This window comes from Pogoniulus pusillus, chromosome 37, assembly GCF_015220805.1.
Source record: "Pogoniulus pusillus isolate bPogPus1 chromosome 37, bPogPus1.pri, whole genome shotgun sequence".
NCBI classification, from domain to species: Eukaryota; Metazoa; Chordata; class Aves; order Piciformes; family Lybiidae; genus Pogoniulus; species Pogoniulus pusillus.
The window spans coordinates 834975-852460 of record NC_087300.1 but is presented as its reverse complement, the minus strand read 5'-3'; the positions used below and the strand labels follow the sequence as shown (position 1 = coordinate 852460).

Genomic DNA, 17486 nt, shown 5'->3' with positions numbered 1-17486 from the left:
CCCTTGCAAGTGTGTCCCTCCCACAGGGCTGCACTGGAGCAAGCTGCAAACAAATGGATAGGGTGCAAAGGGTAGGGTGTCCCTGCCCGTGGCAGGGGGCTGGAACTGGCTGATCCTCGTGGTCCCTTCCAGCCCTGGCTGAGTCTATGACTGTAAACCTCTCTGCAGCTGGCTGCAGCTCAGCACCTGTGCTGCACGGCTGCTCTAACCAGCCCAGAGCAGTCACTGCTCCTTGGCACGGCAGAGTCATACAATTGGCTGGGTTGGCCCTAACAGATCACCAGCCATGGGCAGGGACACCCTCTGCTAGCCCAGGCTGCTCAAGGCCCCATCCAGCCTGGCTGTGAGCACTCCCAGGGAGGGAGTGTTGTGGAAACGTTGTCAAAGCCTTTTCCAGGTGTGGTTTGAGCCACATTTGACCTCTTGATTTCCTTCAGAGCAGGGAGCTGGAGGCGCTGGAGCCCAGGTGTGTGTGCCAAGGCCAGCAGCAAGCATGAGCCAGCAGCAGAGTCCAAGTCCCTGGCAGTTTGTCACCAAGCCAAAAGGCTGAACGAGAGCAAAGGCTGAAGGGGCTGTGGAAAGAGCCTCTCTGAGGGCTAGGAAGCAGGCAAAGGTCAGGGCAGAGCCGAAGGCAGTTGGGCAGAGCACGATCAGGCTCACACGGTTCAGGAAGCTGCCTCCTGTGCTCCCCTCACACGGTGTTAGAGGTGCCAGGCTCTCAAACACATCATTTGCTGCTTCTGCTTGGGTGTCAGGGGTTGTGTCCTGCGTAGGAACCGGAGCAGACCTCTGCTGGTCTATTTGCATCCAGGAAAGCGAAGGTAGCCGCTCCGGGAGCCGGCAGCGATTGTAGCCATGACAACCAGCAGATAGGGTCTGGCTGCCTCGCAGTTCCTTTCCCAGCACCTCCCCTGCCTTCCCACGGCTCTGGCGGGTCCCTCTCCTCAAAGCATCTCTTGGCTGCAGCTCAGGGGGCCTGAGACAGAGGTGCAGAATGCACAACCGAAGCCAGCAGCGGCATCAGTCCTGCTTGCAAAACCCCTCCCTCGCTTCAGCTCTCTGTGCTTCAGCCAGGGGCTCCCTGGCAGATGTTGCAGCAGGTTGGTCCATGAGTGGATTGTTTCAAGCAGAATTGCCCTTAGCAGGCTGGCAAAGTGCAATGATTCTGCCAAAGAGAAGGGTTCCAGCTCTGGTGAACACCTTCAGAGGCGCAGGGTGCTGGGCAGAGCAGTGCAGTGCTCTGCAGGGGCCCTGCAGGGGTTAAAGGTGGTTGCACTTCACCTCCAGTCTGCACAAAACCCACTCAGGGGAAGGAGAGCAGCCTGGGCTGTGCTTCCCTCCGAGCTCTTCACCCCAGTGCCTGCCGTGGTGTGGTTCCTGCATTCCATCCACTGCCTGGACCTGCCTTGGGAGACGCTGCCGTCAGAGGCAGCTGCAGCTGGGGCTGAGGAAGGGAAAGCAAAGGGCCAGAAGAGCACAAACCCCAATCCTGCTAAAAGCAGCCACAGTTCCTCGTGTCCAGGGCCCCTGCTCTGCCTCTGCAGTGTGGTGTTTGCAGCACATGGAGGGAAAAACCTGTCCCTGGGATCAAAACAAGGTGATCTGTCATCTCTCCTTTCACAGGGGAAAACAAAGCAGCAGAGGCAAGGAAATGAGATCCTGAGTTGAGCTGGGGATTAGGAGACAGGACACAGGGCTCAAGCTCTGCCCTGACAGCCCACTGGAAACGTGCCTCAGTTTCCCAGTTTGTGCTGGGGGGGCAGAGGATGAAGCACAGAACTGATCAGCACAGAGAGGGCTGCTGCCAGCTCTAATTAAACAACTGTCTTGGTGTAAAGGCAAAGCAGATGACCCAAGTCTGTAAATCTGAGCTCAGCCTCGCCAGCTCCCTGCCTGCAGGCTTCTCACATCTCCTTATATGTGTAAAAGCAGCACAGCGTGAAGCAGGCTGCAGAGGAGAGATGCTCCCTGGCTCTGCTGAAAGGCCAGGATGCAGGGAGCTGTGCAGCCTTGGTCTGCTGCTTAGGGGGAGAATCCCTTGGGCAGCTTTGGAAATAATGAGGGAAAATTGGGTTCTGGTGACGTGGATAAGGAGCAGTGTGGGGAGCTGCTCGTGTGGGGGTATCTGGCTCCTGGCTGTTGTCAGCCCCCTCGGGAAGGAAACCATTGCACAGCAAAAGCCAGCCAGCTGCTGAGGCAAAGCATCTCCAGTTGTACTGGAGGAGGATTTGATGTCTTTAAACCCAAACTAAAGCAGCAGCAATTTGTGCAGCAAATGCAGTGCTGCTCAGCTGGTCCAGAGTCCCTGAGCACCTCAGCAGCAGCCCTGCAGCTGCCTCAGAGCAGCAGCAGCAAAGGTTTTAGTCACTGTGTTTAGCTGTGACACTCACCCAAACAGCAGCCTCTGCTCCTCAGACAATTCTCTCTTTGTGCCCTGCCATCAGGATATGCTTTTTATAGCTGTTCTTTGACTAGGAAATAACCCCTGAGGGAGACCACTGCCTCACTTCTCCCAGCCAGACATCCTGCCCTGGGCACATTGCACTGTCTGTTCGTCAAGGATGCTTCGGCCTGAGCTGCTGCGGGAGCTGCGGGGAGGTCAGGCTGCTAACAGCTCCCTCAGCAGGGAGATCGATGGCTTCTGTGCCAGGCTGCAGCCGGGCATGGGGGAGCTTTCCCTTGTCTGCCCAGCACTGCTGCTGAAGTGCTGTGCTGCTACAGAGGCTTTTTGAGGAGCTTTAGGATCATTTTGGGGATCCTGTAGAGAAGCCTCAGCATGAGGAGGAACTCCATGAATTTAAGGGTGATGGAGTCCTGGGACAGGCTGCCTGGTGGGGTGATGGAGTCTCCAACTCTGGAGAGATTCCCAACCTGCCTGGATGTGTCCCTGTGTGACCTTCTTTGGGTGGACCTGCCGGGGCAGGGGGGTTGGGATCTGATGATCTCCAGAGGTCCCTCCCAACCCCTACTGTTCGGTGATCCTGTGAAAAGCAGCTGCAGAGATGGAGGCAATGCTCCTGTGCAGGTCGTTTGGGGCCTCCTCAGCCTCTTTAATTTGCTGCTTTATGAAAAGCAGCAGGCAGGATAATTTGCTTTGATTTGGGTGCTGTGCACTCATGGTTTTGAGCTGTCTTTTTCTTCCAGCCTAAAGAAGTGATTGCTCCATAAAGCTTAAGCAGGTCCCCAGCCTGCTGCCTGCCTCTCTGCTGTCAAATATGAAGGACTTTCTGCACCTCATCAGACCTACCAGGGGCTGGAAGCTGCAGTGGGTCCTGTCTCCTCCTCTCACTTGCAGAGGGCCTTTGCTCTGCCTGTCAAAGGGTTCCTCTGGACGTTGCCTACTGCCCTGTCACAGTCACCCTGAAAACCCAACCTGGCTCTCCTCCTGTTCACTGCAGCCTCCTGAAGCTTCCCAGTGCTGCAGAAGTCATTTGGTTTATTTTCACCTCTTTCTTTCACAGTTTCTCATAGCAGTTGTGACCTTGGAGTCAGAGGCTTCCCAGGAGCTCATGCCCAGCATGGCTGAGGCTACTGAGAACTGCTCAGCACCTGATCCTGCCTGACCTCCACAGGTAACCCTCCTCAGAAGCTGGAAGCTGTTCAGAGGGTGACCTGATGGGAGCTGGCATTGGTGCCTGGCACTGTGCTCCAGAGAGACCTTAGAGCAGCCTTCCTTTGTCTGAAGGGGGCTGCAGGAGAGCTGGGGAGGGACTTGACTGGAAGAAGCTGGATTGAGATGAGACATCAGGAAGGAATTCTTCCCCATGAGGGTGGTGAGGCACTGGGACAGGCTGCCCAGAGAAGCTGTGGAGGCTGCAACTCTGCAATTGTTCAAGCCCAGGTTGGATGAGGCCTTGAGCAAGCTGGGCTGGTAGGAGGTGTCCCTGCCCATGGAGAGGGGGTTGGATCTAGATGATCTTTAAGATCCCTTCCAACCCAAACCACTCTGATCCTATGATTCATGGGGCCTGACGTTAAGGCATGGCAAGTCATCAAGCAGTGCCTCATTTTGTTCTCCTTCCAGGAAGGATGCAGAGAGGACTGTCCTACCTCCACCCCCTCCACATTCCCACCCCAGACCTGCCTGACACGGAGCAGAAGCCAAGGGAGCTGTGTCCTGCAGTCAGATGGGGAAGGTGAGTGGGGCACTGGCATTGGCATCCCTGGGTTATTGGTGGCCTTCAAAGCAGGCTGCAGCATCTGGGGGATGGATGGAAGCAGAAGGCACTGCCTGCACCAGGCAATGAGGGAAAATTAGGGAGGCTTTGGAGCTGGAGGAACAACTCTGCACAAGATCTGCTCCAGCTTGCCCCAACAGCAAGCGACAGGACTTTAATTGGCTATAACAGGACCTCAGTCAGCAGCAGCTGGGTGGGTTTGGGTCGTTTGCCTTCATCTGGAGCCCCAACACTGATGGCACAGAGCGGGGCTCAAGCACAGGCCTTGGAGGCAGCAGCCCCCAGGCTTGGCTCAGACACTCCCTGTCACCGTGGGAATTCTCTACCCTCAGTTCCTCCACGTGCAGGGAAGATGACAGCTCCAGCCTAAACCACAGCAGGTCCTGACGGTGGCTTACAGATGGTGAGGCTCAGCTGGAAGGTTTCTGTCCTAACACAGAGCTCCCTGCCCTCTCTGAACAGGGGCAAGGGGCTGCAAAGCCCCAGCTCCAGAGAACTTTAGAATCTTCTGGGTTCAAAAAGACCTTCAAGCCTGAGTCCAACCATTCTCTAACACTGCCAAGTCTGGTGCTAAACCTCAGCACTGCATCTCTGTCTCTTTTGAACAGCTCCAGGGATGGGGATTCAGCCCTGGGCAGCCTGTTGCAGTGCTTGAGAACCCTTTCAGTCAAGAAGTTTCTCCTAACATCCAATCTAAATCTTCCTGAGACAGCTGCCCTCAGAATGCAGCTCCCCAGCTGTAGATGCTTTCTCTCCTGCTCATTAAGCAGTGGCAGCCACACCTTGATGAAGTCAGCCCTCAGCCATGCACCCTTCTACACAGATGAGTTTGTTTTTTTCTTTTAAAGGTGATTTTCTACTGAAGCCTGAAAGCTCAGTGCTCAGGGGCTCGGTGAAGTGTGAGCAGAAGGGAACTTGGTCCTGTTTTCAGAACAGAATTTGAGTAGCCCCAAGTGTGAACGCTTAGAGAAGTGAAGCTGCCCAAGTGCTTAAGGCAGCTTTCCCCTGGGGCTCTCCCAGGGCAGCAGAAAGGTGGATGTGAGCCTTTTATCCCTGTTTTGTAGGGAGGGCTGTGGAGGCACCGCAGGTGGCAATGAGCAGTGACTCATTGCACATCTCAGACTCGGAATCCGGATTTCCCACGGCAGTTTCCTGCCTTAAGCAGGAATTGTGTCCCCGACTTCACGCTCGCCACCTCCTCTTCTGGGGATGCTGCACAGCTCTGTGTGCAGAGTGGCAGAGCTGAGCACCCCTGGAGGAATGGGACACAGGAGAGAGGGGCTCAAGGTGTATTTTTCAGCAGACGGTTCGTGTTCAGGATCCCCTTGCCAGGTGTGTGTGCAGTGAGCACCCTGCTCACCCTGCCAGGAGCCAGCTGGTTAAGGCTGGTTGGCATCCAAAGGTTATCCAGGCAAAATGCACAGGGAGGGGCACAGCTGGAAGGGGAAGCATCTCTGAGGGAGTTGGGCTTGTTCATCTTGGAAAGGAGAAGGAGACCTTCTGGAGCCCTTTCAGTGCTTCGAGGGACTGAGCAGAAAGCTGGGGACAGAGTTTTGAGCAGGGTCTGTTGTGACAGGACAAGGGAGGATGGTTTGAACTGAAAGAGGGAGATTGAGACTGGAGAGAAGGGAGAGATTTTTCTACAGCGAAGGGGGTGAGACCTAGTGGGAGCTGCCCCATGCCTGGAACCATTCCAGGTCAGGCTGTCTGGGGCTCTGAGCAACCTGCTCTGGTTGGGGATGTCCCTGCTGAGTGCGGGGGGTGTGGTGTTAGACTCGATGGTCTTTATGCTCCCTACCAACCCAAACCGTTCTGTGATTCCATGATTCATCCCTAGCCCCTCCTGCTCCTCGCAGAAGGACTCATGTGGCATCCACGCACCGCTCGTCATCTTTGTCCCTTTACCCCCCCACACCTCTCCGGGCTCCCCGCTCGCCGCCAGCAGACAGCCGCCGTCCGCCGCCCCGCCGGGCTCTCCTCGCTCAGCACCCTCTCGGCTTCCCCCGGGACCCCCCTTCCCTCCCTCCTTGCCCGGCAGCTCGGCGGGCGGAACCGCCCCGCCCCGCTCCGCCCCGCCCCGCCCCGCCGCTCCCCGCCCGGCCCGGCCCGGGGAGCCGGTGCCCAGCGCGGGGCCCCCGCTCCGAGTGCGACCGCTGCGAGCGCAGCCCCGCGGGGCAGCTCCCGCCGGCAGCATGCCGCTCGCCCAGCTCGCCGAGCCCTGGCCCAACATGGAGCTGGTGCCGCTGGACACGGAGGTGAGCGGGGCACCGGCCCTTACCGGCGGCGGGGAGGGGGCTCCGGGGTTGCGGGTGGAGGCGGCGGTGTGCGGGGGATGTCTCCGCCGAACAAAGGAGCGCCCGGTCCGGCCTGCCCCCACGCCCGGCGGGACCCTCCCGGCTGCGGTGACCTCCGGTTCGGCAGCCTGGAGCTGCGTTCGGGGGACCGTGCCTGGCCGGAGGCAGACTGCCCGGGGCTCGGCGTGTGCGCGGCGGAGCTCGGTGCGCCGGAACCCTCTTGGCTGCGGTGACCCCCCCGGGATGTGCAATTCCCCGGGGTGGGGTTCTGCAGCCTGGGGGTGTGTGGGGGTCACGGGCGGCCGGCGCCGTGCGCTGCTCGGGGCTCGGTGTGTGCGTGGCGTGTGCCCGGTGCGGTCTCCGGGAGCTTCCCGGCTGCGGGTCCCCGGGGGGGCGGTTGGGTATCCCGGGGATGCGGAGGGGTTCACTGCCGTCTGGAGCTATGCGGTGCCCGGGGCTCGATGTGTGCCCCGCGGGCTTCCCGGCGCCGGTGCTGCCCTTGCAGTCTTTGGCCGTTTGTGGAGCCTGAGCAGTGATCTCCTGAATCTCCTCCCAGACACAGACCATTCCCTGCTGCAGGCCCAGGGAATAACCGTCTGGGCTCTGGGATCCTTCTCCTCGGGGCTGCCTCGCTGCCCGCCAGCCCCGGCCTGTGTTCCCGGTCCCCTCGCGGCCCCGCGTCACTTGGCTGGGCGTCCGTCTGCTCTTGGCTGGGTGTCTGTCTGCTCTTCCCTCCTGCTTTGCTCTTTCCCTCCTATTGAAGAGCTCCAAGCCAGATGTGCAGGAGGGTGTGCAGCAGCTGTCCACATCTGCAGGCTCCCATCACAGCCATTTCAGAATAAAGGGACAGCTTGGAGCAGTCTTCAGCCGTGGCAGAGCAACCAGCTGAGGCTCTGTGCCTCTGGCACTCTCTACTTAAACATCTTCTCATCCAAATTGGAGCTATCTGGGGGATACCAGAGGGGTGCCGGGGGGGGTCCCAGGTGCCTCACTCCTTCAGGCTGGCTGTGATGCTGCCACACTCCTGCGTCGTGCCGAGGGATGTCACACAATGGTTCGTGGGGCAGACTCGCTCATTCCTATTCAAAATCGCCTCTTAATTGCTCCCTGCTTGGGGTGCAGGCAGCGTTGCACTGCTGCTGCAGGGACAGGGGGGTCTGCGGGTGGGCAGGGGGAAGGTTGACTCATTGTCACCAGCCAGATGCAGCTCCTAGAGGAAGGAGCACCCTACGTGTGCAGAGTGCTGTGCCCAGGGTCCCTCTGTGCTGCTGGTTGCAAACAGCTGGCCCGAGGGTCCCAGGGGCTGAGAACATCTGCTCTGGAGCATCACTTGAGTCCTGAGGATGGGTTCGTGCATGAAGATGGGAGATGAAGGTGGGAGAGAAGGGAGTCCTGCAGCAGCTGGGTGACAATTCCTGAAGCCAGGTCGTGTGCCCAGGGGCAGGGTGGAGGATGTTGCTGGCAGACAGGGCTTTTGATTTGTGGTTTCTCTCTGAGGAAGCTGGAAGATAGCCTGAAAGGGCAGAAAACACAAGATAGTGGGAGGTAACTCGTGCCAGTGCCCAGGGCAGTGAATGCTGCGGGCGAGATTCATTTGCTCCTCCATGCCAGGCCTGCCAGGTGCCAGGCGGGCACCGTGTCAGCACCACGGGAGCCCTGCAGAGCGGCAGCGGAGCACCTGGGAGGGCTCCGGTGGATCTGGCAGCCCGAGCCAGCCGTGAGGATCAGGGCAGCAGCAGGGAACTGCTCTCCCCATTGCACTGACTGTGAACTGAAGCTGGAGGCCCTGCCTCTGGCTTCTGAGCCGTCCCCATCCCCCATCTCACCTCGCCCAGGGCTCCAGCATGGGGTCAGGAGCTGCTTCAGGTGAGATCTCTTCAGATCAGCCTGGCTGCGTCTCAGGCTCACAGTGGGACCTTAGCAGCTTAGTGCCTGTGTGCCAGGGTGAGCAGCTGCCTGCAGGTGCCTCCGGAGAGGAGGGTGAGAAGGATGCTCTCCATCTCCAGACCTGGCTGCCAGTTGCCTGGGCCAGACCTTAGAGGATCCCACGGCGGAGAGGAGCCAGGGCTCGAGGAACGTTTTGCACCTTGCAGTTACAGTCACCAAGGGTAGGGGCCCAAAGAGAGAGTTGTTGCCTCTCCTGGGCAAGGTGGCACCGCGGGAAGCTCAGGAGAGCTTTCTGGAACAGCAGTTACGTAAACTGCCCTGGGATGGCTGCCATCCAGGTTAGAAATCAGCTTCCTCCAACCTTTGCTTTCTGAGTCACGGAGCAGAGGTGCTGTCACTGTGCTGCTGCAGGCATCAGCCCCATTGTGAAGGGATTTGAGGGTTTTCCACTGAGCTCGGGGAGTGTTGCCCCATCTGCTGCTGGGGAGGGGTCCCTGGGCCCGGCCTGCCAGAGCCATGCCAGGAAAAGGCACGGGGAGGGGAGGTGGTGGGAGCCTGAACTGAGCCCTCACAGGAGACAGCTCCTGGGCACTGAGCTATGTAATGCTTTTTGTTGTTGTTGTTCCTGCTGTGGTCTCTCTCCTGCCTGTGTTAGCCAGAATATTGCTTAGGTAGTAGAAAACCTGACTGGGGCAGGGCACAGGCAGCCGAGAGTGGAGCTGAGTGACCTCATCCCCACAGCCGCGGATGCTGTCTGCAGGGCTCTGCTCTTGCCTTGACACCCAAGCCTACAGCAGCACAGCTGGGGTGGGATCACAGCAGGCCCAGCCACTCTCAGCCTTTGCTGAGCAGGAGCTGCTCATGAATAACTTCTCTTCTTCAAGCACCTCAGCTGAACAATGCACAAAACCCTGATCAAAAGATAGTGGAGGAGGCCAAGTGGCTGCTGCCGCTGGCACACCCTGGGCACTTTGGGCTGCTCAGGCTCTTCTGGAGGTCTTTATTTCTGCAGGACCATTTCCCTTCTGTGTCTCGTGTCCAGCTAACAGGAGCTGTGGGGTGAAGGCTTTCTTCCCCCACTCCTGCTCCTGTGCTTCAGAGCTGACCCAAGTTGAGTGAAGGAGCATCTCTGGGTACCTGGGACCCAGGAACACAAGTGGGACCTTGGCAGCTTTACTGCCTTTGTCTTAAGGTGAGCAGCGACCTGCAGGTGACTCCAGGGAGGAGGATAATTGCTGTGCTGTGTGATACAGCAAAAGTGTCAGGTCACAGAATGGGTTTGGTTGGAAAAGACCTTTCAGATCATCCAATCCAGCAGTCAGCTCAGCACCACCAGAGCCACTAAACCCTTCCCCAGGGGCCATGGCCATACCTTTCTTGAACACCTCCACGGATGCTTCCATCACCTCCTTGGGCAGCCTGTTCCAATCCCTGACCACTCCTGTAGGAAAGAAATTGTTCCTAACATCCACCTTAAACCTCCCCTGGTGCAACTTGAGGCCCTTTCATCTTCTCCTGTCCCTTGTGAGAAGAGGCCAACCCTTCGCTCCAGCCTCCCTTCAGGTCCCTCCTCAGCCTCCTTTCTCCAGGTCCCTCGGCTACTCCTCTTCAGACTCCTCACTAGTCAAGACCTGGAGGTCCAGAGGCAGCAGCAGGCTGCTTGTCCCAGCAGGGCTGTGGATGGTGGTGGTGCTGGGTGGCAGCAGGTGTGGGCACACTGTCACAGGGCACTGCCAGGACTCCTGGTTTCAGCTGGAAGCACACTGGCCTGCTCTGTCAGTTGCTCCCCGTGCCATGGATTAGGTGGCATTAAAGGGATTTACAGTGCAAGATGTCCCAAGAGAGCTATCTCCTGGGCTCACCCCTGCTGGCCCTTGTGTAACTGACCCCTGCCAGCTCTGCGTGCTAGGGACAAAACTCATTAGAGCATCTCGTGTGCAGGAGGGCTGCTGGGGCACCTCTCGGGCACCTCTAGCTGTTGCTCACCCAGAGGTGCCCTTGCTGCCAGGCTGCTGCTCCATGTGCCCATCAGATTAGCTCTAATCCACATTTCCGCTTGCCCTGGGGCAGGACGAGCTGGAAAGCCTCAGGGCCAGGCTGCTGCCCCCGGAGAGCTTCCTGCTGCTGCCTTCTGGGCAGCCCAAGCCCTGCTCTGCCACCACCTGCATCAGGTCCTTGTTGCTCTGGCACCCAGGGGAAGGAGCTGGACCTCCCTCCTGCAGCAGGCGTTGCCTGCTTAGTGCATCTGGGGAGTTCGTTGGGGTAGGATATTCAGGAGGCTCCTTCCCAGCCCTGTGCTGTGAGAGGGCATCTGGGATGGAGACAAAGCCAGAGCCAGTGGCTGGCACAGTGTGTGGTGTGCTGGGGAGTGCAGGAACAAAGCTTTTGACAGAGGAATCTCAAACCAAGAAACCTGCAAAGTACTTCAGGCCCCCTCGGGAGGTGATGAGTTTGTAGCTGGGAGAGAGCTTCCATCCTGGATGCTTCCGAGGGGCTCTGGAATTCCAGGTGAGGGAATAAGGACTGGGTTTGCTCTGGGGCAGGAGGAAAGCTCTTGGCTGTAAGTGCTGCAATTCTCTCCCCATAGCAGCCTGGGAAAGGGCCTTGCTGGATCAGTGTCATCCCTCTGAGACCATGGACTGCCATGCCCAGGCAGCCTCCCTGGCACAGGCACTGCTCTCTTTTGCCTCACATCTCTTGCCACATCAGTGTGTAGGATGAGTGTTCCAGGCAGGGTTCTCCAGGTCTGGCAGGGCTGGAGGTGGCACCCAGCAGCTGCCAGCTGCTTCTTGAAGCCAAAGGGCTGGACAGAAGCCTGCACTTGGTCTCTGTGTGCTGCTTTGTCCACAGCAATCAAACCTCTTGTCCCATGTTCAGTCTGGAGAGAAGGCTCCCAGGTGACCTTATTGTGACCTTTCAGTATCTTAAAGGGACTACAAGAAAGCTGGGCAGGGACTTTTTAGGCTGTGAGGTAGTGATAGGAGGGGGGGGGGATGGAAATGGGGAGAGTCAGACTGGAGGATAGGAAGAAGTTGTTCAGCAGGAGGGTGGTGAGAGCCTGAAAGGGGTTGCCCAGGGAGGTGGTGGAAGCCTCACCACTGGAGGTGTCTAAGGCCAGGCTGGATGAGGCTATGAGGCTGTGGCCAGCCCGACCTAGTGTGAGGTGTCTCTGCCCATGGCAGGGGGTTGGAGCTGACTGATCCTTGTGGTCCCTTCCAACCCTGACTGGTTCTGTGTCTCAGCTTCCCCCTTTCCTCAGCTCTCCTCTCCAGCCCACCAGCCAGGCACTGCTTCCCTCTGTCCAACAGTGGAAATCCTACTTCTGAAGCTCTTTTGGCCAGAGGCAGCCCTCCCCAGGCTCTGGTTTGGATTAGCAGGGAGTTAGGAATCATTGCCCAGTGACAGCTGAGCCAGCAAGCAGCAGCCTGCTTCCAAGTGTGGTTATCCTCAGCACAGCATCTCCCCCAGCCCTTCCCGTGGAGGTTGTGCTTACTTCACTCTGTAGCTATTCTCTGTGCTAAGGGCACCAGCAGCTCCGGGTGAGCACCAGGGCAACACTCAGCTTGGCATGCCTGGGCCCTGGCTGGGAGCACAGCTGACAGCTGGCACAGAGGTGAGTTGTGGAGCTCGGCGGAGCCGCAGCGGCAGGCGGCCGAGGCACAGGCAGGCTCCTGCCGCAGCTGGTGTGGCAGGGGCTGTGTGAGGGGTGGGCGGCAAGACGAAGGGGCCAGGCTCCTCCCAGCGGTGCCCAGTGACATTTGTGCCAGCTGCCCCTTCTCCTGTCACTGGGCACCGCTGAGGAGAGTCTGGCCCCTTCATCTTCCCCACCCCTTTAAGCTGTTGGTCAGCTGCCCTCAGGCTGTTCTTGTGCCAGTCCGGAGCCATCCCCTGCGGTGCCCTGCAGGAGGGGGTCCCAAAGGCTTCGGGAGGAGCTGTCCCGTGCCCGGTGTGTGCTAACAGCAGGTTCTTTTCCTTGGCAGAACGGGCAGGCTGCTCCAGAAGAAGGTGGAAATCCTCCAGCCAAGGTAAAAACTGGTTTGGGCTTAGCTCTTGAAGCTGTCTTGGCGAAGGGGCTGGGGACAGCTCTTTTTTAAACCCTGGCAGCTGCTGCTTTGTGATCTGGGTGGGTGCAGGTGGGAGGGGAGGGGACTGGAGGAGTGGGGGAAGAGAAATCTTTGCTTTCTTTCCTGTGCTTTTGGTCATCCAGACACGCCTGGGCAGTCAGGTCTGACCAACCTGACAACCTACAAGGGCATACCCAGGTGGATAGTGATGGCAGAGCAGTGGATGTGCTTCACCTTGGCCTCCAGTGAAGCATTTGACACTGTCCCCTTGTCCTGGGAGGGCATAAATCCTGCCAGGCCAGCTGAAGCCTTGCTCTCCTCCTCCTGTTGCGGGTCTGGGAGTGGAGTTGAGCCAGCAGACAACAGAAGGTTTGGCCCCAGCAAAGCCTCGAGGGCTGTAGGGGCTTAGCACCGTGTGTCAGGGGTCTGTGCTGCCCCTCAGGATGCCTGCCTGGTGCCAGCAGGCACACAGCTTTGAATTCCTTGGCCAGGTTGGATGGGGCCTTGGGCACTCTTGGGCAGTGGGAGGTGTCCCTGCCTGTGCAGGGGGTTGGAACTGGATGAGCTTTGAGATCCCTTCCAACCTAAACCATTCTATGATCAGGATAGGTTGGGGGCTGAGCTGCTGAAGAGCAGTGGAGAAGGGCTTGGGAGTGCTGGTGGAGAGAAGCATGGCCATGAGCCAGCAGTGTGCTCTGGTGCCCGGGAGGGGCAGTGCCATTCGGGGCTGCATCAGAAGAGCTGTGGGCAGTAGGTCAAGAGAGGTTCTCCTGCCCCTCTGCTCTGCCCTGCTGAGGCCACATCTGAAGTCCTGTGTCCAGTTCTGGGCCCCCAGTTCAAGAGGGACACAGAACTGCTGGAGAGAGTCCAGCACAGAGCCACAGAGATGCTGAGGGGAATGGAACAGCTCTGCTAGGAGGAGAGCCTGAGGGAGCTGGGGCTGGGAGCTTGGAGATTGAGAGGGGACCTCATTAATGCCTGTAAAGATGTGCAGGTGAGTGGCAGAGGCTGGAGCCAGGCTCTGCTGGGTGCTGCCCAGTGCCAGGCCAAGGGGCAGTGGTGGAAGCTGAGGCAGAGGAAGCTTCATTTAAACATGAGGAGTTTTTTTTCCCTGTGAGGGTGCCAGAGCCTGGCACAGGCTGCCCAGGGGGGCTGTGGAGTCTCCCTCTCTGGAGATACCCAAGAGCCATCTGGAGGCATTGCAGTGTGATCTGCTGTGGGCAATGCTGCCCTGGCAGGGGGCTGGACCAGCTGAGCTTTGGAGGTTCCTTCCAGCCACTGACACTGTGATTCCTAGAAGGCTGCCTCAGCCCAGCAGGCAGGAGCTGGGCAGAAGGCTGCATCAGAGGGTTAGGAGTGAGAGTCCCTGGAGTGCTTCAGGGCCACGTTTGCACCTTTCTCTGTTGTGCTCTTGCCAGGTGGGATGAGAAACACCAAAGCATTTGATGGTTTTGGCACTGCTGCCCTGGTATCTGTTTACCCTCTTGTCTTGGTGGGGCTGGGAGAAGCTCCACCCCTGTCAGGGAGCCCTTCCAAGTCCCTGGGAATGGCGATGGGAACCTGGCTGCTACCCCCTGTGGTTTGGACAAGGGGTTTTATCTGCTAGACCTGCTTCAGAGACAGGAGGCTCTGCCTGCTCCACACAAGGTGCCAAAGGGTTTGGTTTCTCCCCAAGCAGCTGGGTTGCTACCCTGGGTTCCTCCTGACAGTGCCCACACTCCTCTGCCCTGCACCGTGCAGGGCAGCAGATCCTTTTCAGTCCCTTGAGATGCTGAGCCTTTCAGGATTTCCCTCCCTGCCACCCAGCAGCAGTGGCACCTGTTGGCATGGGCTTGCAGACCTCTCTGGGCAGGCTGTCGGGAGCTGGCCTGAGCCCTCCTCACCCGTGAGCCCTGCAGCAGTTTCTCTCTGAGTCATCCTTGGTCCCTGCTGGAGGCTCCTGTGTTGTTCTTCCACTTGGTTGCTGCCCTATTTTTAGTGAAAGAAACTGAAACCTAACCCCCAGTTGTCTCCTCCTCAGTCAGTTCTTTCCAGGAGCTCCTGCTGGCCTTTGAGCCCCCAGGTGATGCTGCTTGGGCAGCTTGCTGGGACTGGATGATCCCCAGAGGTCCTTTCCAACCCCTAACACTGTGGCTGCTGCTGCCTCCCAGCCACCTGTTCTGCACTCCTGTCCCAGTTGCTGGGCTGGCAGACTCCCAGTGGCCCTGGAGAACTCTGGCAGGGGTCAGATGAACTCAGGTCAATGCAAGTCTGCCCTGCCCTGGGAAGGGTGGGTTAGGGCTCTTTGCTCTGCCTGCTCCTCTGGCATGGGGTGCCAGAGAAGGTGCCACCTGACTCTTCTGGCTGGCTTCCAGCTGTGCTTCTGAGACTCTCCAGGGATGGAGTCTCAACCACATCTCTGGGCAGCCTGTGCCAGTCTCTCCCCACCCTCGCTGTGCAGAGCTTCCTCCTGATGTCCAACCTGATTCTGTCCTGTGCTGCCTCTCGTCCTATCCCCACAGGGCCTTCTGAGCAGCCCCTCCCCAGCCTGCCTGCAGCTCTCCTTAAGATATTTAAATGCATCTCTGCATCCCTCTGGTCACCTTCGAGGCCTCCTCCAGCCCCCTCCAGCAGCTCCGTCATTATCATCAAGTCCAGCCATTAGGTACCAAGCCCAGATCCCCAAGGTCCCCCCCTCACCCTGGGTCCCAGGTGCAGAGCCCTGACACCCAACAGCACAGCCCTGCGAGGGCAGGCTACACAACACCCAGGGCTGGCTACTCTCAAGCTGAAGGTTGCTGAGGTTCCCTCCTGTGCCCTTCTCTGGTAGCTGTGTGTGGGGCTGCAAGGGGAAGAGGCACCTTCAGCCTTGCTCTCCTTTTGCAGCTGATTCTGTGATCCCTTCTAAGAATAGCCTCCAGCAGGGATTACTTCACCCCCTCCAGCGCTGGCCCTGGCCCTGTAAGCAGGATGCTGCCAGCAGCAGTCCTGATTTGCCCGGGCTGGAACCAAAGGTGCTCTGCAAAGGAGGAGATCCAAGAGTTCCTCAAAGGAGTTGGGCAGTTGGCAGCTGGCAGCCATAAAAGAGACCTTTGAGACAGGCCTGAGGGCTTTGCTGTGCTGCACACAGGCACGGGAGGTGCCTCCTGCTCAGGCTGAGCCTCGCTGCCAGGCAGCCACCTGTGGTGGGACTGCAGCAGGCAGCAGATGCAGCTCTCTTTGGAGCTGCTGCTGCTCTGTCCTTGTGTCCTGACCAGGCAGAGCTTGCAGAAGGGTCCTGCTGTCCTGCTGCACCTTCAGCCAGGGAAGCTACAGGCAGGCAGCCTGGTCAGGGGCACTTCTGGCCAGAGCAGTGCCCACATCAGCAGCTCGAACATTGGGCTGGGCTGTTCTGGGTGGGACACTCAGCTGTGATGCTCCAGCAATGGCAACCTGCAGCTGCAGGCACAGCCCTGTGCTGTCCTTCTCTGGGGTGAGCTGGAGGGAATGGGCTTAGAGCCTTCAACCTGTGGCACCTCTGAGCCAGTCCTGGGGTGGTTCAGCTGCTGTTGGCAATAAGACTGCTTCTTGGTGGTGCTCCACTGCTCCTGCACCTCCTGGGGTACTTGAGCCCAGCTCTTCACTCCCACCTGCAAGCTGGGTGCACTTGGAGCACTTTTCCTGCAGGCTCCATGGGTGAGGAATGCTGCTCTGGCCCATCATGAACTGCTCCTCTGGTCAGAGAGGAAGGCTTTGTGCTGCTCACACATCTTCAGCCAGGCTGTGAGCTGTGCATCAGATCCTGCACTGGCACTTACCCTGTCTGCTCTGGAGATGCAGCACTGAGTGACTGCTTGAGCCACGACTTGCAGCACCTTCTCTCCACGGGGAAGACAGAGTCCTCCAAAGGGCAAGTCCCATGTGCCCAGCTGTGGGAGCTGGTGGAGATCTTGTGCTGGCTGCACACTGCCAGCACTGCGGGGGAGCTGCAGCTCCAGGCTGAGTGCAGGGCAGAAGCCACCTCCAGTGGTGTGGTCAGTACTGGACATGGCTCCAATCACAGCCTCTTAGCGTGAAGGGTTTGAAAACAAACAAGTGAATTGCTGTGCTTTGGAGCAGGCTTGGCCTGTTTGCACAGCTGCTGCTGGGCTCTCCCAGAACTGGGAAGCTCTGGAGCATGGGAGCAGACAGCTCAGCAAATGCCTCCTCTGCCTTGTTTGATGGCTTCCCGGTCCTGGGAGAACCCAGCAGCAGCTGTGCAAACACAGCAGGCCCTGGGGGAGCACCAGAAGAGGGGCAGCCAGCCTGGACCCCAGTGCTGAGCCCGACCTGCAGAGAGCTGCTGAGGGAAGAGCATCTTGAGCATGGCATTACTGCCTGGACATCTGCCTGCCCAGCACAGGGCTGCTCCTGTTGCCACTCCTAACCTTCAGCCTTTCCAGCCTGTCAGTGGTGGAGCTCTATGGCTTGGAGCTCTTGGCTTGGGGCTCTGTGGTTTGGGGCTCTATGGTTTGGGGCTCTATGGCTTGGAGCTCTTGGCTTGGGGCTCTATGGTTTGGGGCTCTATGGTTTGGGGCTCTATGGCTTGGAGCTCTTGGCTTGGGGCTCTATGGTTTGGGGCTCTATGGTTTGGGGCTCTATGGCTTGGGGCTCTTGGCTTGGAGCTCTATGGCTTGGGGCTCTGTGGCTTGGGGCTCTATGGTTTGGAGCTCTATGGTTTGGGGCTCTATGGCTTGGAGCTCTTGGCTTGGGGCTCTATGGTTTGGGGCTCTATGGTTTGGGGCTCTATGGCTTGGGGCTCTTGGCTTGGGGCTGTTGTCAGCTGCAGTAGTCAGGTGGGTTTGGTGTTGAAGTGATGCTTGCCAGCTGCCTGGCTTCTTCCTGCCAGCGCTTTGCTGCTCCTCCTCAGCAAGGCTGGGCCATGGTTACAGCAAGTTCTGAGCTCTTCAGCAAGCCATCAAACGTCTGCCTGTGAGCAGCCTCTGCTTAGCTGCAGGCTCTGCTGAATAATTGAAGTGGGGTCAGTTTACAGGACCTGCACAAGAGGAGTGCAGCAGAGGCTGCAGGGCTGGGAGAAGCACTCAGAGCGCCCACTCAGGGCACTC

At 58.6% G+C, this 17486-nt stretch overlaps 1 protein-coding gene across 5 annotated transcripts in view; it reads left to right on the top strand.

Annotated features, from left to right (window-relative positions):
* RPS6KA1 (ribosomal protein S6 kinase A1) overlaps positions 1–17486 on the top strand; it is a 48275-nt gene that overhangs the window by 4694 nt on the left and 26095 nt on the right. For 2 of the 5 annotated variants that reach the window (XM_064172402.1, XM_064172401.1), the window contains exons 3-5: positions 3462–3572; positions 4025–4136; positions 12340–12384. In XM_064172402.1, the coding sequence (XP_064028472.1) occupies positions 4128–4136; positions 12340–12384 (54 nt within the window). In that variant the 5' untranslated portion in view covers positions 3462–3572; positions 4025–4127. Of the gene's footprint in view, positions 1–3461; positions 3573–4024; positions 4137–6292; positions 6434–12339; positions 12385–17486 lie in introns of those variants that run through there. The other 3 variants (XM_064172400.1, XM_064172399.1, XM_064172403.1) reach the window with 2 other exon arrangements.